The following is a 27,264-nucleotide window of genomic DNA, read 5'->3' as shown; positions in this document are numbered from 1 at the left end:
TGCCCATTTTCAGTAGACATAAAATCACAAGTAACTTAATAGAAAAATAATTTGAAAACTCAACTGAAGGAGGTGAAATCTTTGATTTTACTTCACTTACTATTCCAACAAAAAAAAAAAAAAGGAATGTTACTGAGGAAACACAGAAAAAATGAAAAAAAGTTTTGCTTTGCTGCATAGTGAGACAGTCACTGATAGGAATTGGAAAGATGTTGAAGTTTATACAAAAAATTAGAATTTCCATTAAATTGGACAATTTTGGATTGAAAGTGGTATTTCTAAAGATGATTCTTTTCTCATAATCTTTTATCTAATTCATTTGCTCATTAAATAGATAGCATATAATGCTGAATACCTTAAAAAAAATAAATACTGTTTATCCTCGTGCCACTCCAAAACCACACACACACATGACAGATCTCGCTGCTTCCTTTTTCGGCGTGAGTCCTACACTGGAGCTGTACTGGAGCATCCAGGTAATGCACCCTCCTCCTGCCTCCAGCCCCCTCCTGTGCAGTGCCCGGCACCGGGGAGGCACTCGAGCCCGTCCTCTCGCCCCTCACTCCAGGGACATCGCAACTGTCCAGTGGCCACGGCCACCACGTGCCTCAGCTTCCCTGCTGCCAGAGGGATTTATATGCCATGAAGTCACTGCTTGAGAATACCAGAGCTCTTATGCCCTACAGACAACTACCATACTCTCAGAGCGGAATAATAACCTCACCTGTTTTTATCTGTAACATCACATTTTCTTCTTTAGATCACTAAGAAAAAGTTACTCATTTATTTATAAAATTCATCATTTCCTACTACATTTGCACTGAGGACTTGGAAAAATGCATCGTGAGTAATCATATGGTTGAAAACAGAAGATATTAATGTTACTGGACAGCTAATTTTCATATGAAATAAATTAACTACATTTATCTAATCCAGGGGATGTTCACTGCATGGTGCACAACCTCTCCATAGAAGTTTGCCTTTGGACTGAGAACAATCCACAGAACACAATTTTTGAGAAAGATTAAAGCAAATAGAAGTGCAGTCATTGACTAAAAAACATATCCCAATTGAAACGCAGTTAAAACTTAAGATCTCTGAGAATATTAATTTATCATATTCAGCAAAGTTTGAAACTCAGGTGCAAATTTAACAAGGTGAGCAGATTACTATCAAAAGTAGTTTTAAAGAGGCTATGTATGGGCTTCATTTTGCCTAATTCATTTTGCTGATTCAGAGCCTCCCATCTGCTTGGATTTCTGAAAGATTGACCCCAGTATACAAATTGCTTTTACTGATTCTTAGCAGGGATTGCATTTATAAAACATTTCAGGGTGAGCAAATAACTTGTAAAAGAATGAATCTTGACGCCTGTAAATCAAATCACAAAAAATAGCTGTCACTGCTAATACATAAATATTTTTGTTACCCCAATGCAACTTTATGAAGGTGCATGCAGCTTTTACCATTGATAAAGTGGTTGATGAAGCCTGTATAGTTAAGAAATATTTTCTAAATAGCTTGATATGTAAAATGTTATGAGCTGTAAAAACAGCTGGGCATTTACATTTGCAAAATCAATAACATGAACTAACTAAAATATTATTCAGCTTAATGTAATACAGGATTTTAATGCTTTTGGTTCAAAGTCTACCATGTTGTTATAAATGATCTTATTCTACTACACATAACTAGGTTTGTTGGTTCTCTCACTAATGATGATAGAATACAATTTGTTACAGAATGTGCAGCATAATTTTGCTCTCTGTGTCAATCCAGAAGAATAGACAAATGCTTCAATGGACTGTAACATCCTTTGGTAGCAGACTTCATTTATCTGCTGTTTCATTTTTTTTTGTTTGTTTTGGTTTGTTTTTTAAACACCATCTAAATAAAAGCTTGGTGAAATTATCATCAGTTAAAATAGAATATTGATTCATGCACTCTACCTAAAGGAATCTGTTAGCAATTTAATATCATATAAAGTCCTTTTTGGTATGAGATGTACATCACTGTCTCTTCTGTCTTTCTGTTCTTAATCAAATACTGCTTGTTTATTCCAAAGGCACAGGAGATTTGAATGTTACAGGGGTTGTCTTTTTACTTCCCTAAGCAGCAGTACAGAATCATTTTTCCTGAATATTCATTATAGCCTTGGGCTAGATGGAGCTTTTAATCCTAACTACTCATTGCCAATGGGTAGATATACTAGAGGAAAAACAACTATTCACCTTTATTTTCTAGATGATCACATGATAAGCTTAACTACAACCATAACTATAAGTCCTCAGAAATTAAAGCAGCAAGTTGTCTACTGATTGCATTTGGCATTGGTAATGAGATGAATCCCACGTCCTATCACCCCCAAGGCAGATACATCCTGCATGTTTAAAAAGGAGTGTGAAAGTGCTGTGCATAGAGTAGGTCACCCTTCCTTGTGTTTCGCAGAAAGAGAGAAAACCATGAAGAGATTACCACAAAAATGTCTGCTATAGATTTTCAGAAATTTTGGAAATTTTTACTATGACATATTTTCCGTGTTCTTGCAGGGTCCTCATTTTTACACTACTCTGTTACTGTACAATCTTTATACTGTATCCAGAACATCTCTCAGAGGTATGGAAGTACTATTATACCTATTTAATAAATGGAGAGAGGAGAATCAGGTGGACTGAGGTGCACCTCCTCAAACTCACCTTGGTTTGGTGCCCAGTTTTTACTAAGTCATTTGCATAAAGACATCAAAAAGTTTGTCTGGCAGAAAACTGCACTTCATTCTTTAGGATATCTTAAACCATGAGATACATTCCAGATTAAAAAAAGAAATCTTTTTAATAATTGAATTTAATCAGTTTTTCAGAGTATTTGAATAATGCAAAAGATAGAAATACAACTACATTAGCATAACGAACATGCTTTTCTTAACTATGCAAACAGTCCTTGGGAAGCACATATTTGTGAGTGTATTTAGATATGTACGTGTGCATATATAAAGAATACAAATGTCAGTCTGAAAGATACCATAAAAATAAACCCGTTACAGAATTTCCCCAAAAAACTTCAGGGATGTTACCACTCAGTAGAGCACATTAGCTGATCTTCTCTAATTAGTGCTACAGCAAATGGACCATACAATGCAATCTTTAGTCCATCCCTAATTATTATGGTGGTGGCAGTTCTGTCTCACAAAGAACAGGGAAAGGACCTCTGTAGTTGTGGAAAATATAAAAACATAACTTTTCTCAGACAGAATCCTGATTTTACATATGTATGAAGGCTTTCTTACATAGGACTACTGGAGTTATTACAGGTCGTGCTAATTATTTGTCCAAGTCCATTATCCTGACTGTGATGATGGGAAGTTCATGATGGCACAGAGAATGTTGCAGGATCCATTAGGACCTTGCATGTAAAGTCCTTAAATCTCATCTATCACTGACTACAATGACCTAAACAACAAAGTTTCAGAAATTAAAATACTTTATTCTACTTAATGCAAGCATAATTATGATCTTCACAAACTTCAAGTCTTTGAAGGCTATAAAATTATTCTCATATATATCTCTTGCCAATGAATCTCGAGGCTAAATCATGCATTATTTCAGCATTTTTGCAAGTTTAAATACTAAGTTACAGAGGACTTATTTTGTATTTCTATTAATTTAACACACATGAAGCTGACACAGGATTTCTTATATATGGTTAGTAGACAAGTGGCACCAAGAGTCCCTCATCAGTGCCTTCTTCTGGTGACAGATTTTCTTTTAGTACTGTGCTTCATAAAATAAATCTTGTAGACCCCTTACATCTATGATAATTTGAAGATTTTTTAATGTGAAAAAATGTTTTACAGTTAGATCCTTCATTCTGTACAGTAGATACATTTTTCAATATAGCAATGATAGCTATGGGAAAAAGAGGGAGTGCTTTTATGTTCAGGAATGACGTAGTCTACGAAAATCTTTAGAAATTGAGAGTTTTCAAGATTCAGCTTTTCAATTTAATTCATATACTTTTCTCACTTTACTGTTTCATTCAACAACAGTCTACAAGGGAAGAATTAAACCTATCTTCAGTCAAGATGCTGTCTGAGAGCCCATGGGGACCCAAAAGCACCATCACCTGTAAAACAAGAAAGGAGATTTGCAGATAACCTCCATGCAACAGGTAGACTTTCTTCCTGGCCACACTACCTTTTCCTTGTGAACATTACAGCAGCACGACCTGCACTGCAGGCAGGCAGGGGCAGGAAGCATTTGGAGCAGCTTTAGAAAGTGAGTAATGATCATTTCTATAGATTCGTCACCTATTCAATCCACTCCACCAGCTCAACATGTAGGTCTGGATCTGTATCTTTTACAGATATCCCACAGATGTTCTAAGGACTTGTCAGCCTGATAAGCTGTTAGTTTAAATACTTTTTATATGTGTCTATCATGTATTTCTTTTCCAGATCAAACATTGATCCATAAATCCATCAGGAAATCATAATTAAAAAAAAAAAAAAATCAAAATTTCTCTCTGTGTGTAAAGAGCTACTCTTCTGCTATTCCTTCAAATGTGAAGAAAAAGTAAAAGTATGGCAATTTCAGCTTAAAGCATTGAAAATTAATATCTTTAGCATTCACCTCCTTTTTTTTCCATATTATTGATCTTTTCCACAGCTATCTTTTCTCTCTTCTCCTGTGAGATGTCCAACATTGCCTTCAAAAAACTGTCTATCTCTAAACCTATCCAAAATTTCCACAGTACCTAAATACAGAATTGCAGTCAATCACTATAGAAAGAGAGACACCATTTCCAAATCTCATGGTTAATTTCACTGTCTTCTCACATCCTAGAAAGGGGCAGTTTAGGTTGTGCGTTTGTCCCATTGCAAACTTAATTAAAGCTAACAAATTGTTTAAAGCCTGCCAAATTAAGGGAAGGATTTCCCAGGATAGAAGATAAATAACTACCTACTTCTCATCTGGAGTAAAAAATGTTTTCTCATTTCTCAGGAAGTTTGACAGCTTTTGGTCAACATCTATTGACCGCAGCTGTCAGAAAGAAAGAAATGAGGCAGTTTAACCTAAGGCAGGAATAACAATTTTCACAGTTGTATGTGAAACTATCTATATATATTAGGAAAAATTTCCAAAAATGCCTAAATGACTTCAGAGACTTTGGGTCAGCCTGGTCAACCCCACAAAACTGCAGCTGCTGGATAAGAGCTTATATTCTTCTGGCTAGAAACTATGATATGATATGATGTGAAACCAATGCCACAAAATAAATTTTAGAGATAATGACAGTGTGTGAATTCAGGACACTTTTTCAGTCAGTACTGTGTTTCCTTTTGGCATGAGATCCAAAGGGAACCAAAAGTAGTGGAAGCTTTTCTGTTAGTTTAGCAAAAAAAAAAAAAAAAAAAAAAAAAAAATTACTTCAAAATCTCATTAGACATCTTCAACAAAATGCTAAAGGAAAATCCTTTTCAGGATAAAAATTCAAAACCATACATAAATGGATAATTTCATATCTTGTTCTGGGAGGATCAAAACATTTCATTCCACTTTAAGTCTTCAGCTTTTACAAGCTTGTATTTGGAAACAAGAGGTCTTTTCAATATGAAGAGAGGTCGTAGGGTAGTTTGTTTTTTTTTTTTTTTAAGAATTTCTAAAAGATCAGAGATTCATATGAGAAGAATTAAGCAAGGTCCACATAGTTACCATTTAGCTACACTACCATAGCAACAATATGTACTGTGACTATTGCTCACTGGTTTAATTCAAGGATATACTTATTTTCTACTCTCTTACATACTCTAAAAAGCTCTTTTTTCTTTTAAAAAAATCTTTTAAAAGAAGTCTACTGGGTAAATTAAGACATTTATGTTATTTCTACATAGTAAGTGTACCCTTGTAATTTGAACAAAAACAGTAATATGTTTAAACTGAGGAGATATCACATGGTTTATATAACTTAGCATGTACTTCTAGTGAAACAAACACATTTTGCTTACAAAATGCTGCAGATTAAGATGTAAAAATATACCTTGGTAAATTCCCATTACTTTTACAAACTACACTCCTTCTTTTTGTTATAGTCTTTTCACTAAGGCAAAAACATTACCAATGGAACACCATGCAAAGACTATATTTATATTTTTAATTTTAATTTTTTATATTTATAAGGAGTAATGACCCCCAATTTATAGATGTTTTTGCCAAAGTAAAAATCTAAGCAAGAACCTAGAGACTTGATTCAACTTTTTCTTAATTTTCTGTGGTAAATTATAAGAACTAAAAAAACCTCTGCCATCCAGCTCCATTCTTATATGCTAGGCCTTTATTACTTTAAAGCTGCAAGCATGGTCTCACGATCAGTTCAACTGCCCTTCAGATCAGTCACTGTAAGTTCCACTTGGGGGAGGCTAATCGCGATTCTCTTTTTTTTTCCAGTGATACCAGTGTGCCACTGGACAAAATCAGGTCACTCTGGATTAGGTCCAGGCTGTGGTTATGGTTTGCTGATAAGTCAAAGCTGTGAGACCCTGTCTATACTGGGAGACATACAGTAGGTATTGAGAAAAGCCAACATGAGACTATGATACTACTGTGGTTCCTACTTCTCAGAGTTAGGCTACCTTGAAAAATTTAAAAAAATATATTAAAAAGAAAATCAGTGCACATAAAAGAAATGGAACTTTAAATTTAACCAAATAAACCTTTAAAGTCTCATAAAAGGTTTTGACCTAATCAGAATTTCAATAAATTTTAATTTTAGCACGTGTCCATATCGCTCTTCTTTCTTATTCTCATTTGATATTGGAATCGCTATTTCTCCCTTGTCCAGCTCTACAATTGGAACCTCTGAAAGATGTTAAAAGCATAAGACAAATAGCCTTTGGTCACCTCTCTCTATTCCAAATTAAAAAATGGGAGCAATAAGTTGTTATAGCGTTTCCTTATTGTAGTACACTACTGGAGCTGCACAAATGAATGATGCTTAACAGTATGTTTAAAAAAACAAAACAAAAAAACCTCCAAACCACTCCAAAGCTTTTTAGCATACCTCATCTAATAGCTGCCAATATTAACATTGGTCAGTAACTAAACTCAAGAATACATTTATCGAAGTGCTGTGTGGGAGATCCACTTTGGATACCTTATTAACAGCACAGCACTCCCACACCACTTCCTTCATAATGTAGTACCTAATGACTGAAAAAATAAACAACCTGAAGACAAGGTCAAAAATGAGCTGGAAATTTTTTGATTGGCCAGTAGACAAAAGTACAAAACATACATTTGTGTTGGGAGTTAGAGCAATGGTAAGAGGGATGTCAAGATCAAGCACAACTGAGACGTGAAAGGTTTGTGGCTGTCTTTAGTCAGCTTTGCAATTACTCCCTTTTCAGATCACACAAAAGCTTTTTGTTTTCTCCCCAGCACTAAAAGAAAAACAATTGAATTTTTTTTTGAAAACTGAGTCCTCTCTCTGCATAGGTATTCAAACCATAACTCTCTTCCTTATTCTGAATTTGTTTGGGTTTTTGTTTGTTGTTTTTTTTGTATTTTATTTTATTTTAAAATGTTAATCTAAGCAACCAGCAAACCAGCAGAAACATCACTGTTAGAAAATATTCTACTTTTAAAATTAATTATAAGGCACCTTTTTTTTTTTTTTTTTAATTGTTATGGTTATCTTATATGATAGGAAAAGCTCTCTACGTTTCACTGAGATAGGTCAGTTAAAACTGTAGCAATCACTGTTTACAGCTATTGATTTTAATGCAACATTAAAGGAGTTGACTACAACCATTATTTTCTTTGGTTGTCAAAATAAACGTTAATAATAGTTGGCCTAAAAGAGTGAAGCACAGATTGCTAGTTCAAATTAGCAAATGATTTGTTCTGATACCAATTGGGTCTAAACATTCCAAGTGAAAATTGTGAAACTGCACATTTACATTACATAAACTTCTTGGAGATATTAACTGGAAAGGTTTATTTATCAACTCCATTGGTATATGTAAAGCATTAACTAATAAAAATGTCTTTTAACCCCTGATAGAACAAAATATTTTATCTTGGTTGTTTTTAGCCAACCAAAATAGTCTTTCTCATATCACTGTAAAAAAAAAGTAGTACACATCATGATTAAACAACTATTCAGCTCTTTAGTTCATGCAGAGGTTACCTGCTAGAAGGCATAAAGGTTTGATTAGTTTTACATCATACATGAAATATTTTAAAAGGAAGCATAGAACTCAAATCTATGAGTGCTGCAGCTACAAATAGCTTTTTCTTGTGATCAGGTAGGCAAGCTTGCAGTCCTTCCCTATAATAAGGAGGCAGAAATTACCAAATAATTGTGGAAACCGTAAACCTTTGAAACCACCAAACTGAGGAATTTAAAACCTATACTCTGAGAAGGATTTCCCACTCAGTTTCAAAATTATCATCATATAGGGCTGTACTCAGATTTGGTCTACTGTAAAGAGCAAGCCTCCCAGTGCACTGACTAACTTTACTAGGAGGTGAGGCAAAATTTAAAAAGCAGGAGCCTAGTCCTGAAAATTCTTGTGTAGGCAGTGAAGAGACCAGTTAACACACTGGTAATTAACTTTATCCAATGGTGCCATAAAACCAAAACCATGGAAAGAAAAAGCTATTAATGTGCACTGCATAATGAACTTTTATTGTTTGCCAAGATGAACAATCTTAAAATATTTTATTTTACCTGCACATAGATACTTGCTGCTGATCATTTCCCTTCCAATAAAGCCTCTTTACCAGACATCATCGGTATGAACAATTGCAATACCTTCTGCTGCAACCACATATCCAAAGGCAAAGCAGTCCACAGGATCTGGACATTTAACCATGTAGACCACAGAAATATGCTTGTCTGAGTTTCTACATTTCCCTTTTCTAAAAGCTTCTCAGTGCATTAAAATACAATTGCAAGAATAAGTACAGGCTGCCATTTGGCTTTAAAAAAAACATGGTTTCTTTCTTTCTGGGAAGCACTCACTATATACCCTATTGTAGTTAGGCTACTGAAGCGTCAGTAAAACAGCCCAAATTTTTGATTACTTTTTGAACAGCAGCAGGTCACTGATATTTTGAGCGATATGACCTTCTTTGTGACATCTGTCATCCATAATGTCAATTCCAGCTGAAATGCTTCCGTCATAGTGAGATTGAAAATAAGGTTATCCCCAACTTGCTTTCATGTCTTCATGAATTTCAAGGAAACAGAATCACATTTACATTTTCTAAGAAAACCCATTCTGTAGAAAATGCTTTCTGTATATAAAGTCACCACATATAAATAGTATTTAAAACCTTATTAACAGCCATACTATGTCATTAAAATTTTCAGCAAGTCGATAGTGCTGTTAACATTACTGTGCTATTTATAATCCCTTTTTATTTTCCATTTTGTCATTTGAGTAATTCAATTAAAAATCCTTCAAAGCAATAACAGTGGATTAAATGTTGTCAAACTGCAATATAAAATTACAGAATAGTGTTCTGATGATGAATTTATTAAACTTTGCATCTTAATTCATTTCTTCTTGCGTGTATGAAAACCAGAATTCTTAAGACAAAACACCAATTAACTGTCGTACCTCATTATTAAGTATTGTCTCCTTTCAGACATTACAAAAAATAGAATACATAAGCACATAAAGGACATATGGAACTAGAGACATGGAAGAAATCCATTTAAATCATAACTTTTAATCACAGCTGAATCCTGTGAGAGCAATAGAAAAGGAAATGAATCCTCAGGTACTAGAGGAAGGTGAGTGATGTCACCAATCCAGGAGTGACCATGTAGTCAGCAAGCTTTTTCTGTTCAGTTTTCAGGTGAAAGAGCTCATGAGTTAATTGTCAATTTGAAAGCAACTCAGCAGAGGGTTTACTTTATGAGGAGGGTTTTAAAGAAGGAGGGAGTGGAAAGAGAAAGGGAAGAGACACATATGAAACCAGGAAAGGTGGAAAAAACCATCCAAAGAGGTTAAAACAACAAAACTGAACCATCATAAAGGATTCAGTGTGGCCACAATCAGTGTGGGAGCCAGGAACGTAAGCCTACAAAACACATCTCCTGGCCTGTGAAAAAGAGTGCTTAGATCTACGTTTGCAGGATTTGGAGGAGGCAATCAGCAGCAGCCCTCCTTCTCCCTGCACATCCCAAATACCCTCCCAGCAAAACAACACAACGCAGCACATCTCTGCACACGCAGAGTAACACCACCAGCGCCTGAACCAAGGAACCCTCATTGCTGAGGAGTCTGCGCCTTGTGATTGAATTTCCTGCGTCTGCCTGAGCTTTTCCCTCAGCTGGACTATTAAGGCTCCCATTCATATCCATCAGCTTGGGCAGCAGACAATTTCTCTCCCCTACCCAGATGTCTATTTTTATGAAATTTACAGAAATTCAGTATCTTTGAAACAGTTTCAACTGAGAAACATGACTGAAAGAGGTCATTTTGTTAAAATGTGCCTCAGAGCAACAGAGGGCACTGACAGACACAAAGACGGCGAGATCAGTTAGGATTTACCTTCTTCAGATCCCAGCCAAAATGGATGAAAGTAGCCAATGCAAGACAACAAGACATAAATCCTGAAACTCTACTGCAAACACGAACAGAAACCTCATTTTGATTATACTGGTTTATACTAGATTTTGGGTGGCAATGTTCCCACTGCTGCTGTAACACCACCCTGCTGTATTTTGCATTAATTTTTTTCAGTAACTGATACAAAAGAGAAGAGGGAGAACTAATACTGCCTGCAGGACTCAATGAATTATACTTAACCAGCATATTATTGTAGGCCGATAGTAGAATGCCACATGAACACAGATATAATAAAATTCTGTTTGGGGCATCATTTATTTAAAATACTTCAAGCTCCTTGCTGGCAGAGCAACAGCAAATTAGCATGCTATGCTGTGCACTTCAATTAAAAAGCAGCCTCATCTTTCCTATTTCCAAGGTACAGCAGAGCAAATCTAATTGTGCCATGCAGCCAGTTCTCATCTTTGCAGAGTAACCAGGGCTTTGGGGTTTTTTTACTTTTGTTTTTGACAGATTTGTCATCTTCTGAATGAGGCAATGTGGGCTTTTATGAAACTTGCCTCCTAATTGTCAGCAATAAACATGAACACAGCCAGCAGCAGAGGCTGTAGCAAGTACAGTTTAGGTAAAAAGAAAATAAAGGTAAGAAAAGAACTACAAAGCAAGTTCATTTTACATATAATCTGAATAGTTAAACCACCAGGATCTGGACTTCAGTGCTCACAAGAGACATATACATGCCTCCTTCAACATAAACTAAAAAAAGCAAACAATCCCCAAAACCTGTAGTTTAAATGCTGAGATAGGCCAAGATTTTTTTGTATTTTGGAGGTTAGAAGGTGTGACTAATTAATGAGAAATATTTATAAAACAGTTATTAACTTTTAAAATATTTGCTTATAGTGTAAAGAATGTCTGGTTTTGCACTTAGGCTGAGATCTTTGAATATGAGATTTGTTTTTTTTTAAAAAGTATGGAAGCATCTTCTGTGCTCTGGAAATTTAACTGTGTTGTTTTTGACTGATAACTCCCTGTCATACTGATCATCTCACCCCAAGTGAATGTGTGAGACCTTGTGCTTTCTTTCATCCACTACTCATTTCCTATCCCTGGTACAAACAATGCAGTCAGTACCTTTGGATAGGACTTGAACAGGGTGCATCCACAGAATCACAGAAATGTTTGTCTGAGTGGACTTCTGGAGGGTCCAAGCTTCCGCTCTGAGTGGGATTAGCATCAACACCAGTTGAGGTTGGCCATGGCTTTGCCTGCCTGAGCCCTGAAAACTCCAGAGATGGAGCGTACACAGACCTGCTAGACGTGTTCCTGAACTGCATCACCTTTTTGGTGAATTTTTTTCCTGATGCCCAACCTGAAATATTCAGCATGCAATTTGTGGCTGTTGTTCCTTGCTGTATCATCTGACACTACAGAGATTCACCATTGCCTCTTTGTAGCGACTCTTCTTGATTTTGGATATCACTCATTCTAGTCAGTCTTATTCTAATGTTTCTAGGTATATGCACATTACACTTACTAGACCCAGGGTTTCATCTGAACAACAAAGAATGACACAAAATTTAGCAGGAAAGCAAAATAAACCCCAGATTACTGACGCGATACAACTATTCATTCATTCTTACCAGAGCAGCTGGAGAGACGTGCTGACTTTTGGACCAAAATCAAAATGTGAAACACTTAGATTTGTTGATTTCACATCACAGTAATGGTTCTGAATGTTTAATGCCACTTTTTAGAAGGATAAGTTAAAAAAAAATTAAAACATCTTTTCATGATTTCCAGTGAAGAGACAAAAAGTGCACCACAAATACATCACCACGAGTTAGAGATTGAAATGTGAGTGCTACCATCTCAGATGTTTGATTGATTTATTATTTTCATAATTTTATGCTATGATTACTACAGTAATGAACTATAGTGGGAAAGCAATACTGTCATTTGTTAATAATCTGCTGTTCACCACATTCTCTTTATGTTTACTATTAAATGTTACACTTATGTTACCTGATCCAAAGAAAATCTGTGCATTAGTGCAGTTAAACCTAATGATGGAGATTTTGTTATGATTTTCAATGATATCCAACTTTTATACAGTTGTAGGTTGTTATGAAAGAATACAGACCTTAACTTTATTATCATTAATCAGCATTAGTAAATATAATTGACATTTTATACAGAACCAGCTTTAAGTAACTTATTGGCAGCGATACAGATGCCTCTTAATATTACCCTCTGGCTAGCTATGCTGTTTGGGCGCCAGTGTCTGCACTAATGACTTGGAATTAAAATCAAATAAAAGCTGAGAACTGTAATTCAGTATAAAACAAACAGCCATGCTTTGTACCAATTTGTTATATATATAATTTGGATATATGTGGAATTTTTAAAATTTAAAGAGGGTATAAAACAATGGAAGTGTTTGAGACTAGAAAACAAAATAGGATAGAGAAAAAACAAATCTGATGTTCCCAGATTTTTACGCTTGCCCTTAGGCACACCACAGGAATTGAAATAAGGAGAAAAAGTAGACAGTGTAATTAACCTTTCCTTTCCCCTTTTTTTAAAAAAACAACAACAACAACAACAAAAAGGCAGAATGTTTTAGACATTATAAATAGTAAAAAAACACATATGCGTTTTTCTGCCATTATTTTTCATCTTGGAGATTTCCATAGTTTCCTGAGAATTTAATCTCCTTCGGCACGAAAAAGGATCTAATAATTAAAAAAAATTTTCTATGAAGATGTGGATTATGTTATCAAAAACATTTAAGAATACCTGCTTCACTGTATAACCAGGAAAGCTGCTTTGTCTCTCAAAGACTCGTTCCCTGACTTCTAGATACTGAGTGGTGTTTTTTTTCCAGAGCAGATCTGAGCCCTCTCTTCCCCACACTATCTATGTATGACCTATTTGTCTTCGGCTCTGGGGAAAAAAAATAAAATTAGGAGTAGAGCCAAAATAATTCCTAGCACTTTCCTGTCCTATGATGGATCCTCCAGGGGCCACCACACACAGAAGTCCCCTGAAGGGCTACTGATAAATCTTGTCGCATGTATCGTTATTTTATCCAGCTTATTCTCATCCTTTGCTTTGATAAACTACATTTAAAGCCACCATAATTTAATTTTACCAACTCTAATGAAGAACCTCAGGATCTGGCCCTCTAAAGATGGTTTGTTTTATTCATTTATTTGTCTAAAGTAGATTCTTTTCTGATCTATCATTTTGGTGAGACAGTTAAGAAAATATAAGAATATATTTAAGCAGGAGTAGCATATATTAAACATTCAAAAGAATATCCATATTGTATGGGGAAGAGAGAAATTTTATTATTATACAAACATATATGTATATATAATGTAATCTTCTTCTTGCTTTATGGATCTGATCTCCTCCAAGGAGAGTCACAAATCCACACGATAGCCCTGAGTGCTCAGATTTTGCATTTGGTTCTCTGATTTTACAATAGCTGAAAGATATGTAAAAACTCATGTAGCCAGACAGCTCCCTACTGACTACACATCCAAGCAACTTCACATGCATATATTATTCCAACCAGTGAAAGCTAGAAATAACATATGCCTGAAAAAGAAAAAAAAGCATGCTTGAAAGGAGCCTGTCTGTTTCAGTTGCCGTGTGAAACCTTCAAGGCTCTCCCTATCCAAACCGCACCCCTCTACAGTGTGATGCCATCTCAGGTGGGGACAACCCAAACTACTGAGTTATGCTCTCCAGAGTGAAGGGTGGGAATTGCTTCATAAACTTATAGCACTGGCTACTATATCTCTTTGTTGTTGAACACAATTCAGGGAAAAAATTAATAACTATTACCATTTTGCTACTGTGGTCCTGGAGGATTTTTGGAATTCTCTCCCATTTTTAGTAGTAACTTTGATAAATGACCACTGACCATGAAAAGCATCCCAATTATTTTAATTAAAAATAATAAATCTATAGAATGGAAGGCACTGACATAATTTTGTTCACAGAAGATAAAAAAATGCCCCATACTCTGTGCTTGACAGTATTGCTATGCTACACCTGAAGTGTGCCCACAGTTCCATTGAAATGATTACAGCTCCTATTGCCTCCCTACTAAAAGTTTTAGAAAGTTAATAGTTAGTTATCCAACCACACCTCAGTTCATAAAAGTTTTATGTTTAACTGAGGAAGTGAGGATGAATTAAGATGTCTACTAGCGCTCTCCAAGGGAATCAACTGGAATAGTATGTGTCAATTTTAGGGCATGTAATCATGATTCCCACTCTGCATCTGTCTCCTCTTCTTAACTCCCCAAAACATAGTAAGATGGGAAATCAGATAAGCTTCAGACTTGTGAAACTTTGATGGTGAAACTCTAGAAAATTTCTCCTGGTAGACTGTGATTTTTCAGAGGATTTTTCAGAGACTTCCAAGTTCACCAAATCTGGGCATGTTTCAGAGCCAAAACAAATTTCAAACCATGACCAAAACATGCAAAAATAAGAAAACTTTTACAAGATATTAGTATGAGAACTGGCTTCTGTTCACGTTTATTTTCTTTTCATGGGCAACACACATTCTCCTAACTGAAGTCATGGGATGTACTGATAAACTCTGCATCAGATTTCTACATGGTAGAGATATCAGGCACGGATAATTCAAACCTAAACTGTATAAACCATCATATCTATAGGTTAGAGAACACAGGCTAAGAGAAGACATTAACTGTAGGTGGCACTACCAGAATGTATGCCGTATTCCATGATTCTAAAATACAGTTAGATTCATATGCTAAAAATTGTGAAATGAAATGTGTGTATATCTCATGTGCTTCAAAATCATTATTGATATATGCAGTAGTTACCAGGTTGTGATCTAAAAGATATCTACAGGGCACTGAAATGGAAACCAACAAATTCTGTCCAAGCACTTTTTGGAAATTATTTGTTTTCATCTTGTTCCTTGTCAAATACATAATGCATTTTTGTTCTCAGCAAAACTAAGCATTTCGTATATTCTCAGCTTCTGCCTTCTTTTTTTTTTTGCTTTCAGCACTAAATATTTAAACACATTCAACCTAAAAATCTCAAGCTAGTAATCTGCTGCTTGTGTCTTCCCCCTGAGGTGTAACTATCAATGCGGTAGCGCAGGATTGCTGAAGAGACATGAAAGAGATTGCGGTTACAGTCCTACCTGCCCACAGGCCAGGCCCATGCCTCTCTCCCCCATACCATGAGGACATGATAAATTTAACTCCAGCGCATCTGCACCAGCAACCTATGAAACATGCAAAAGGAAAAAAAATGCAAAATTAACTTCAAGTAATGTACTCTTTCCTGTAGCATTTACTGTTCATGTTAAATAGATTTCTTCAGACATTTGATTATTTTTTTTTTTTTTAAGAGAGAAAGCTATGGTTATGATAGCCTGAAAAAGAAATGTGTTGATCATTACAGAGAAAAATTTCAAATACTGACATGGCTTCCCAACATTACAAAGGAAATTAAAGTAAAAAATAAATTAAAAAAAGCAAAATGAGGAGTTGATTCTGGAAAATGTTAAAAAATGAAATGTAATTACAAGGCCTTAGGGCAGCACTGAGAGTGAGGTTTGGTAGTCAGTGTTATGCTGGTGCTTCTGTGCTCTGAAGAACTGTGACTCCGTTGTAAATTTCTCCTTTCTGCTTTAATGAATTTGGTGTTTAAATTTTCTGCAGGTACCTGTACTATACCATAGCTTTTGCCATTGAATTTTTTTGTTTCTGAAGACAAACAGGAGAGTATTAAAGAAAGTCTATACAAGCATATTATTCATACTAATTTCTCTTCTGCACCCTCTATTAGCTACAATTAGAAGGCAAAGGAGCCGAGGTGTACAAGGGCAGCACACAAACACGCTCCTCTTCCTTGCTTCTGAACTGCTCAAGCCTGAGACGAGGATCTCCTGTTGTGTTCCACGTGGCTGTAACTAGTATTTTGTTTTGCATTTGCATTTTGTTTTTGCTTATTGAACTGGAGTAGCTGCCTGCTGCGTGGCCATGGTTCAGCAGCTCCCCGAGCGTGTGAGCTGGGGAGAAGCCATCCATCACTTTCAGGAATCCTCCACGTCCTGGCCAGCTCTGCAAGCCCGGCCATGCCGCACTGTTGCTGGCGCTGTCGGCCTCCGTGACAAGCTGACCTTTTGTATGAATAGGTCGTCCTCCTGCTGAGAGGCACTGCGGTACCTTCTGGGGCTTCTGCTCTTTGGAAAGCCACATCTATTACCTTCTAGGTAGGATCCTACACATGCAATTAAATATCACTGCTCTTCGGCTGTGGATTCCAGAGCACCCCAAACAACAGTGCTGCCCTCCACAGAGTGGAGACGAACAACTGCTTTGCTGAAGAAAGTTATATCATGTAGGTTACACGTTATTGAGTGCATTTAAATAACTACTTTTTTCTAAATGGGTAACAAATACAAACACAGATTGGAAATATCTGTCTCAAAGTTAGAGAGCAGTACCATCGGATTAAAAGAGAGGAGCAAATGGCACAATAAAGCCATTCATCTTAGTCAGTTTAAAAGCGGTACTGCTCCTGTCAAGCACAGATTCCACAAAAGATTTCATGGTCAATTAGGCAAATACAGGTATAAAATGGACTAGTGTGGAAGATCACCAAGCTAATTACTGATAATGTTTAATTTCACTTCCCTAAGTCCCCAAAGTGATTTTTGTCCTCACAGGCTTAAAATGGCCAAGGAAAATAGAGAAGTGTCTTCCTACGTCACCGCAGGAGGGCTTAGGACACTGTGACTAAAGAAACAACGATGTCCAAGCATACACTTTCAGCCCTATGAAAACACAAATTCAAAATATCTGCACCCATATCTACACATATATAAAAATGTATATAATACTTATAAAACATTTAAGTCTGAGCTAAGGCTAGCAATAAAGACAGGCTAATTTTTTTCTTTGTTCATATTTGTTAAAATCTTCCTTATTGATCTGAAACTATGCTTTTTTGTTTCCTCTAGATACTTTATGTAGAAAAACCCAGGTCTATTTAAAAACAACAACTTGGTATTCCGTTCAGATATAGAAACATTTCTGAAATAAATTATTGTGGTCTTAATCAAGTATTTCTTAAACTATTCCCTATGGACACCTGTACATGTTTTTAAAAAGTTTTTTCCTTCAAATTGAATCAAAATTTCATGTGCATAGTCTGTTTGCATTTGTGTAAGATTGGATTTATATTATAGGAAGCCTGCTGACTGCTATTATGTATGCTGGCTTTCTCTGCTATCATTTTTGAAAAGTCTGTATTAAAACTACAATAGCATTAAATGAGCCTTTTATACTTTAAATATTCAAGAGTTTTATATTCAAAATGTCTTCTGGTGCTGTCAAACTAGTGTGCCTGTAGGCAAGGTAAGATCAAGTTAGGCTCTCAAAGGTAGAATTAAATTTTATCAGGGCATCCGTCATAATATACAGTTTGCTTAAAATGCAAATAAAAAGTATATAGATTCAAAGACTAAAGGCTTTCCAGGTACTGCTAAAAAATCCAAGGGACCATTTTTATGGAACAGATTTCCTTTAAATTTACATTTCCATCATTTTAATGAAAACAGAGAATAAACAAATTATAATGGACATGCTTTAAATTCTCATTTTTCATTTTGAATCGATTTCTTTCAAGAAAATCCTTACTGCAGCTCTTGTTTTTAAGGAGAATAAAAAAGATGCAGAAACACATTAAGGAAACCATTACCTCAGCCATTTTTGAAAGTTCAGTCCAGTCTTCTCTGCTATAGCTGCACATGATACTGGCAATCAGAATCTGAAAAGAATATATATGCAATCATTTTAAGCCATGGTACAAGATTTTGTAATATAGTACTTTACTGTGACTCCAGACATTAACTGCCACTATCTGCATATGGGAATTACCAGCTGTATACTGCTAACACGTATAGTGAATTATAGCTGTATATTTCAGGGGGGATGAGAAACAGTATACAAAGTTGTCTGCCTTATCCCTATTTTTTAAGTCATTCAGGAAAACCGGAAGGTCTAGTCCAATACATAGAGGACTTTATCACATGATGAAGAGAATGCAAAGTGAGAACAAAGGCTATCCTAGACACAGAGACCCCCCAGGAAAACTGTCAAACATACTTGTTTCTGAGGTCAGAGGAATTAACTTCTTTACTATTTATAAAATGCCAGAAGTGCTTGGGGCTCGTTAGAGGTAGGTAAGACATAAACACAAGCTTTTACAGTCTAATGTGGCAGTGCACAAACAAAATATTCCAGCTGACTTCAGGAAGCCAGGATACACCAAACCCAGCCCCCTGGAATCTCATACTATGCACGTTCAGGACAGTGACGGGCAGCTGGGACTGTTTTGTGTAGAGGCAACTGGGAGGAGACTCGTAGGATGCAGGGAAAATCTGGGAGGACTGGGAGAGTGGCACAGGGAAATTCAGCTTTTGTTTTCCCATGATACACATTTTATTTCCTACTTGCTTGCTGTGGCCCCGGTTGCCCAGGAGCTGTTTCTATGTACTGCCTTTGCTCCTCACTGCACTGAACACTCTCAGGTTCAGGTTCTGCCTGTAGCTCCTTCTGCTTCTAATAATTTTATTGAGGTTCAAGTTTTTAGGTAAAATAAGTTCTAACAGGATTCTTCTGGGAGGGCAGTTAGACACACACCTTTCCGGTTGCATACAGTGCTATTTACTGTTAAACAAACGTTAACTAGTCCTCCAGTTAATGTCCAGTTCAAGTAACAATATCAATTTCTATTTAAGACTAAAACAAAATCACTTCTTCTGGACCCATCAAAGATCATCAAACACTGAAACTCTGCAATCAATATATTTGTGGTGAGATCAGCAGAGAATTCAGCCCAGGAGCTCCTGCACGGAGGACAACTTAGAAGGATGAGCTTTGCAAGAAAAAAGCACTGGAGACCTCTATCGCATCAGCTAAAAGGTTAAATCAGAAAAAGAAATCACATAACTTATAAGCACACTACTGGCTCAGTCTGTGTTCAAAGGAAACACCAGAGGAGGAGAACAGAAAAAAAATTGGCCACGCCCTTGTTTATTTGGCCCTCTTACATGAAACATATGAAAGTTTCACATATAAGTTTGATTCACAGGTAGGATAAAATTTGGTTTTAATATTTTTTTGTTTTCTGAACAAGTTTTATTGTCAGCATTTGTATCTGGGATGAGGTTAATTTGTTACTCTCAGCCTGTATAACACTTCTCTTGAACTTCCCCATAATGCTGAGGGTTAATGACTCATTCATATAAGGCAAAATACTGAAAAGTATGGTGTAGAAAAATTGTCCAATACACACAATTGTTGGAAACTCTATATTCCCAAATTATCTTCGTAAGAAGGACGAGATATTTAGTATCTTTAGAAGGGAGAGAAATATACTTTAAAAAGGAAGGCGGCTATGGAGAAAATTAGACATGGTAAGGTTACAATCTATTCATTTAAAAGGACAATACCACTTATCATCATCGTTATTTCCATTATTTCGCTCTGATGAATCTCTACCTATCAATCTACCGCCCACCTACCTGCAGACTACCTACCCATCCACACTTCTGGCTGATGCTTGCAAGATGGGAGTCTTTTGAGAAGGAAAGCATTTGATGAAGTGCCTGCCTCGCCTGCAGGTGCCTATTTGTGTGCACCTCTGGCATAAATATAAGACCAAGCTTTTCATTAAATGCACACAATCATTATTGGCCATGCTTTTATTCCCCTCTCAACAGAGGAAAAAACTCTCTCTCCTATACCATGCTTCTTTTCTATTGTGAAAAACCTTATAGAGCTCTATAGGTCAAATGTTTATTAAACAAAATTTGCTCTATGTTCTATCTGAATATTCAAGATAATTTGCACACTCTGGAAATAAATATAAATCTCTTTAAAAATACTCTAATATTTCTAAAAACGCAAATTGGGAAAAATCAGTTTAAGAAAGTATATATGAGAAAAATTTAGAGTAAGAAACTAGTTAAAATATGCACTAGCTGGAAGTTAGCTAGAAACCTTATTTTGTCAGATTCACACATCTTATAAACTAATTAAAGCAAAAAAAAAAAAAAAACCAACTCAAACACTGACAACATGATAAGGATTTTCACAGTAGCAGTCACAATCCAAAGTATATCAGAAATCCACATAATTCAGCTTTAAAACAAACCAAAATTTTCAGCAGGGAAAGCTGTAAGACAACAAGGGCGGCTGACTATATTCACAAGTAGCTGAGTTAGGTTATGTCAAGTGTTATTAATGAAATTTGAAAATTCTGCTGGGAGTGTACAAAAGAGGAGGAACAAGTTCTGTGATGTTTCAAAGAGCTGTTAATTAAGACAACATGTTTATTTAATATTGATTAGTTTTAGCATTCACGTTTAAAAGTAAGTACATACTTTTGACAGGAGCAGTGCTTTACAACAACAAAAATAACTGAAAGCAAAAATTATATTTCTACCGTGACTGTTCACGTAAAAACCATGATCTCCAAAGGAATAATGAAAATTTTAAAATTGTATGGATTTTATTCCCCTTTTTTCCCCAGTGTTCTCTTCTAACTTGAAATTAAACTTGATTCCTAGGGGAAAACAGATCCTCCAGCACTCCATGTTAACAAAACTGTCCTTCCTCAAGTGACTATTCTTTCCTAAAATGCCTCCACGGTCTTTTCATTTGGAATCAGTACTCATGGGGGAAAAAAAAAAAAAAAAAAAAAATGTGGTCACTGAGGAGCATTATCTGTGATGTTTGAGGTTTAAATCTACTCCTAAAATCACACACGGGAATTTATAAAGAAAACATAGAATATTATCTCCTATTACCTAGAAAGAAAATAGCAAGACAGAAATAAGAATAACAAGTGATAAAAATCAGAGTTTTTATTGAAAAGTAAAACAGAAATTGTATCACATTTCAGCCTCTTCTCACTATTTTTTTTTTTTTTTTTTTTTTTTACATCTTTGGTGCCTACAATGTACCGCATTACCACCCCTGCAACTTTAATAGCCCCAAACATTTGGTATGTCATAGAAGTACAGCACACAGCCCAGCCCAGGAGCCTCCCCAGAGAGCACATCCTTCCTCTTGACGCCTGAAATTTGCAGTGGCAACCTGACATGAGTTTAATTACAGTTGTTTGAAGCACAAGTGTGAGGCCACACCACACTTGCCCAGCTTACAAAACTAGACTACTGACAGATTTTACAATAAAGCTGCTGCTAACGTGTAGTAAGTGGTAAATGAAGGTTGACTAAATTGCAGCTTTGTCATAGCTTGAGTGAGGGCTGCCTGCAAAAGCGTGCATGATTGAAGCACAGTGGGATCCCTGGCCCATTCCTTATTCCAGATCAGAAGCATAGCTGGCATGTGCTGTTCCCTCTTCTTCTTCATCCAAACTGCTATTTTGCCTGTTGTTGAGAGATCCTGCCTACTCCACCCTGTGTCAAGGAGTGCAGCGGCCCTGCAGCCACCTCTCCCTCCTGGATGATCACCGTGACAGATGTCACTAGACAAGGTCTTTATGCCCCGACATTACACAAGGTGATAGACAATTTCTCCAAATGCCTATAAAGGGACAAATGCATGTTTGTAACACCAGACACTGGTCGGTGTGCAGGATTTTCTCGATCATTCGTGGAAGAAGAACATCTACAATGAAACTTCTTGTTGGAGGGAAGATAGAAAAGGGAGGGTATATAATATACCATTTAAGACAGGATTATAAGATGAATATACTGTAGCTAAAGCACCTAGTAAAAAGCTACATTTCACACAGTTCTGTACCTAATGCATTAGTAGTTGTTCTACTTAAAGGGACACTGACAAGGTACTTCTCACAATCCCTAAAATATTTTTTCTCCCTGTTTATAATAATCCCCTGGAAGCTTAAACTAGAATCTATTTCCCTTGCGAACACTTTTCTTTTTTTTTTTTCTCTTCCATTATCTCTATGTGGATGTCTCAGGAATGCAAGAGCATTAAAAGAAATAAAAAGGATGAGGTTTGCCGCTGTGTATGTTTTCAAGTGATCTTTCTTCCCTAACACATGGAATTAGCTGCAAGAGGTTGCAAAACAAAAGGAAGTTAAAAAAAAAAAAAAAAAAACCAAACAAAAAAACCCAAACCAACAAACTGGGCCTACGTTGGGTCAGACAATCCTGAAAACATCTATGTAAAGCCAGACAGCAGTAAAGCTCTAGGTAGACAATTATCATTTGTCCTGTACTGCTCTGTAGGGAATAAGGGAGTTTCAGTATACTCAAAGAGTCTGGAAAATTCTCAGGGGGGGGGGGCTGGATTTAAATGTGAATACTGTCAATTCCTGCAAATTTAAGAAAAATTCCCAACAGACACAATGGAACCACAATCCTCTACCCTCATGCCTGTAATAACAATATTTATTTTGGTCATCTAACACAGGCCATAGCCTGTATATCTCTTCCTAACCTGTTCTTCCAGGTCTGTGTATAGTCTCCCTGAACCTCAGGAAATTCAGACACCCATGTAATTTCTGCTTTCTCCTCCCTGCTTGTCTCTTCTCATTGCTGCACCAGGCTTAAGAACAGCCCTGCACCAACTGTCCATAGATGCTCCGTTTAGACACTGCTGCTGGCCTCAACCTGCACTCCCTTTCTGCTTTCTCAAACTCTCGCAAAAATCCCCAGGATTTTATTTTTGATGTGGACAGCCCTTGCAGAAATAGAGGGAGATCCTTAACATCATCTTTAAGAGACCATTCCCCTGAAAGCTGTAAAATCAAGAGGTGCTTTCAAGAAGGCTGATTGATGGTTCTGTAACAGCTACCTGCTCGGGATATATGGAACAGGATAATTGCTGGGGATAAAAGGAGTGCAGAGATTGAAGACTACATTAAGAACCAGATTTCAAATATCCGTAAAATTATTCTCGGTCATTCTAAACATGTTAGAACAGAACTTCTTGGCAGCTGAATCATTATTTCACAGCATTAAGATTCCCTGTCTGTCTGAATGAGGGGTACGGGCACTCAGTTCTGACCCACACCATCTCTCACCTGCACACGGGAACAAACCGGCACACTTGGAGCATTTTCTAAAGGTCCTGCACACATGTAGCTACAAGAGCATGTGGTCCACCAGGTACTTGGTGAAAAGTTAATATAGAAGTGTTTACTGAGCACTCCTCGGCTATTTTAATGACACAATAAACAATGTTGTAAATATCTAACTGAAAAACACACATGCTGCCTATAGACTCCTCAGAAATTATTCACACATGAAAGAATGAAACACACAGACCGCAAGCCAGATTCTGGCCTACCCAATAGCTCTTTGATGCAGTCTCAGTAGGAAAGAGCAAGAAGCAAGGGAATAAACAACCGCAACACAGGACTTTCTGGGATGGTACAGATTCTCCACCTTATTGAGAGTTGCACCGCCAGCCTGCCCCTGTAACCCTGCCTCTCACACAGCGTCAGGTTCAGGACAAGTCACAGGTATGCCACATCTTGCCAGCACAAAGATTCCTGGGGGCTCACTGCCACTCCGTGCCACTTGTGGGAGTTCTCTGCTTTTCCAAATGGCCACTGTCTGATGAAATGATCATCCTCAAAGTCATCCAGCTGGAATTACCAATGTACAGAACATTTCTAACACCCATCCAACAAGATAAGAGTATGGCTGCAGCAAATATTCTGGATTGCACAAACACACTGAATCATGCAGCACTGGAAAACAAAGGGTGCACAAATATTTACTACTGTAAAAATAACCCTCTAGAAACCAGCCTGATTTTGATGCCTTGTAGACCCAACCACGTTTCTCTTTTTCTGTTCTTTCCTGTAATCTTTGATTTGTTGCAGAACTGAAATAAAAATAAGCTTCTTATTAAAAACTACCTAGAACATCAAATCCCATGCAATAAGAAAGTTAACAATTGTAAACCCTGTCATGTCTCTGAGAAGCAGAGGAATTATCTTGTTAGCAATTTAATAATGGAACATTGAAGTAAATGATGCCATCCACTGACACCAGTAACACTGTCTCTCCTGGGAAATTCATGTTGGTAGGAACTGTCAATCTAGATGGATATGGACATATTAAACATTGTACCTTCAGCCCATAAATCTATTCTTTCTATGCTGCCTTAATAAAAAGATTCTGCATGATGATAAAGACAAGCAATGCAGAATGTCTTGACATTGCTGACCTATAATTCCACTTCTCTTTTCTTTTCTTTTTTCAGGGAGTGGAGAGTAAATAATTTAACAATCTTTAACCATCCATTGTTTTTTTCCTTAACTTGCACTTAAAATACATCTAAGATAATTTGAGTAGATGAAAACAAGACAAGTAGGGGATATTACTGTGTTTATTATTAAGCTGTCTTTATGTGGCAAACCTACCAAGTAAAGCCTTATCTTTACCTTGTTACTTTATATTGAGATCTCGTTTGTTTTTCAAAGTGAAGTGAGATACAACAGATCAACAACAAATCAGGCCAAACATTACCAGTACGCAAATAAGTCTAGAGAAGCTGATGATAGGAGTCAGAAAATACTACCATTTGCTTACCCTACCACACACACAAAATCAGCATGAGCAGGAAAGAACAAAGGTTCCCTTCTCAGGCTAAACAGAGATGCTTCTTTTCAAAGGCAGTTATTTTTGTATGATGATTCTACTTCTATCAATGAGATTCCATCTATTTAATGAGATTATTTGATAGATGTCAGTGAGTACACTGGGCTATAGCTTCAAATTAAAGCCTAGAGTTGTTAGGATCTAATGTCCTCAGACAAATAAAAACCAAGTGTTAAGAAGAAACTAATTTATCTGTAAAATTAACAAATGATGTGGTCTTGACGGGAGCATGGAGCTAAACAGACTGCTCTTTAGGACTGGATGCATCTGCAGGAAAACAAGGGAGCAGCTTGGTGTTGTAACTGCTTCTCTGTCACCTGAGACTCAGCACTGTATCTGCCACTATCAGAGCAGGAGTTGAGCTACCATGCCCTTGTCCCTGCTTGCACAGATAAATGTGTAGGCAGAGATCACGCACATGGAAAGTGTGGATAAATGAAAAGCTAACTTTCCCTTAAAACACTTAATGAGAGTCCTATCAACTTAGAATATGACTGAAAGCAAAATGAATGGACAGAAAAAACAAGAAACCTTCTCATGCACATGTACCTCCCATGCTTCAGAGCACTCTTTAATTAAGATGTGGCAATTCCTGAAGACTGAAAAAGAGACCATGGAATATGAGTTCCCCCAAACATGTTTAATGACAGAAAATATAGCACTTGTACAAAATACTTCAAGGTAACTCAAATATTTTACGTGATTAGAAAAAGTATGTCCATTTTATGATAGACTGTTGAAAATTTCAGTGTTTCATTTCAACCCTTCAAATTCAATTGAAAATTATCCATGACACTGAAGACTTCCCTGGAAATTTGATAGAAACTTTGGGATTTTATTTTGCATAGGAAACCTCTCCTAGTTCAACCTTTAGTCTCTTTGGTAATGAGAGAAAACAAGTACATGGGTGAATTGAAATTAGCATAACTGAAATGAGAAGACGCAAGTTAACAAAGGCTGAATCCAAGAGAAGAGTGAAGACAGATACTAATTTTCAGGACTACTCCTTGCCAACAATGCCTGCAAGCCCTTGTGGATCTGCCATGCCCCTGCTGTATTTCTGTACTTTCAGCACTGACTTAATATAAAGAGAAAGCAGGGGAGGCCAATATAATATTGGAGAAGCTAACAGAAAAAGGATATCTCTAATTCCACAATATTTCAGACACATGCTATTACCTGTAGCAAAAGCTTTACACCAGGGTGCTGACACATTATTGATTCTTATGGCCATATACGGAAAACAAGGCTGGCAAAAGGCAACACAAATTTGTTGATTTTTTTCTCCACCTTTAGAAATTGTTACCTCATCAAATTATCTGCCCAGATACACATACAGTGCTTTTTCACACAGTTCTTTGAACAACTCACTATTACTCTTTATTCTCACAATGGCACAGGCAACTCTCTGCACAGTGCCCCCCTGAGAGAGGAAGCCAACTGGAGACAGGTATGTCCAAAGGCTGTAGGCTGCTCCTATGAAGGGAAGGAGCAGCCATTGACTGAAAGGAACCCCAAGATTCCTTCCAGTCCCTGACTGCTCCTAGATACATGCAGATATATTTCCCCTGCTTAACTTATTAGGAAACAAATTCAGTAGAAAATAAAAAGAGACAAAATCCACACTGAATAACTTCATCAAGAGTTCCCTAACTCCTGCATTCAGTCAGCTAGCAATTCCCCAGGATAAATCTGTCTCTCCGCATCCCTGAGAAGTCCATCCTATCTCTTCCCTTGTTCCATCACCCCCAGGGCTTCTTTTAATTCACTTCCTTGAATTTGAAGGCTAAAGAGAACTAGCAGTATTGGTGCCGGAAGAGAAGTGTAGCTCAGAGAGGAGGAAGAAAAAACCCTCCCTTTACACTTTAGAGCCCTGTGATCTACTTCATCATGTGACATTGCTGGTGCCAAGGCAATGACTGGGAGGAGTAAGTGATTTTGTCAGCCCAGTTGCATCCTCCGCAACTCACCCACTCTCTGTGCACCATTATCCTCATAGTGATATA

General features: G+C 36.8%; 1 protein-coding gene across 5 annotated transcripts in view; it reads right to left on the bottom strand.

Moving 5' to 3' along the window:
* DPYD (dihydropyrimidine dehydrogenase) overlaps positions 1–27,264 on the bottom strand; it is a 360,191-nt gene that overhangs the window by 96,478 nt on the left and 236,449 nt on the right. For all 5 annotated transcript variants that reach the window (XM_042805542.1, XM_042805516.1, XM_042805526.1 and 2 more), the window contains 2 exons: positions 18,346–18,414; positions 15,779–15,862 (listed from right to left, as the gene is read on the bottom strand). In XM_042805542.1, coding sequence (XP_042661476.1) covers positions 15,779–15,862; positions 18,346–18,414 — 153 coding nt within the window. The remainder of the gene's footprint in view (positions 1–15,778; positions 15,863–18,345; positions 18,415–27,264) is intronic.

Source organism: Tyto alba, unplaced genomic scaffold (assembly GCF_018691265.1).
Source record: "Tyto alba isolate M040663 unplaced genomic scaffold, T.alba_DEE_v4.0 Super-Scaffold_1000006, whole genome shotgun sequence".
NCBI classification, from domain to species: Eukaryota; Metazoa; Chordata; class Aves; order Strigiformes; family Tytonidae; genus Tyto; species Tyto alba.
The sequence above is the reverse complement of the archived record's forward strand: the minus strand, read 5'-3'. Positions and strand labels throughout refer to the sequence as shown.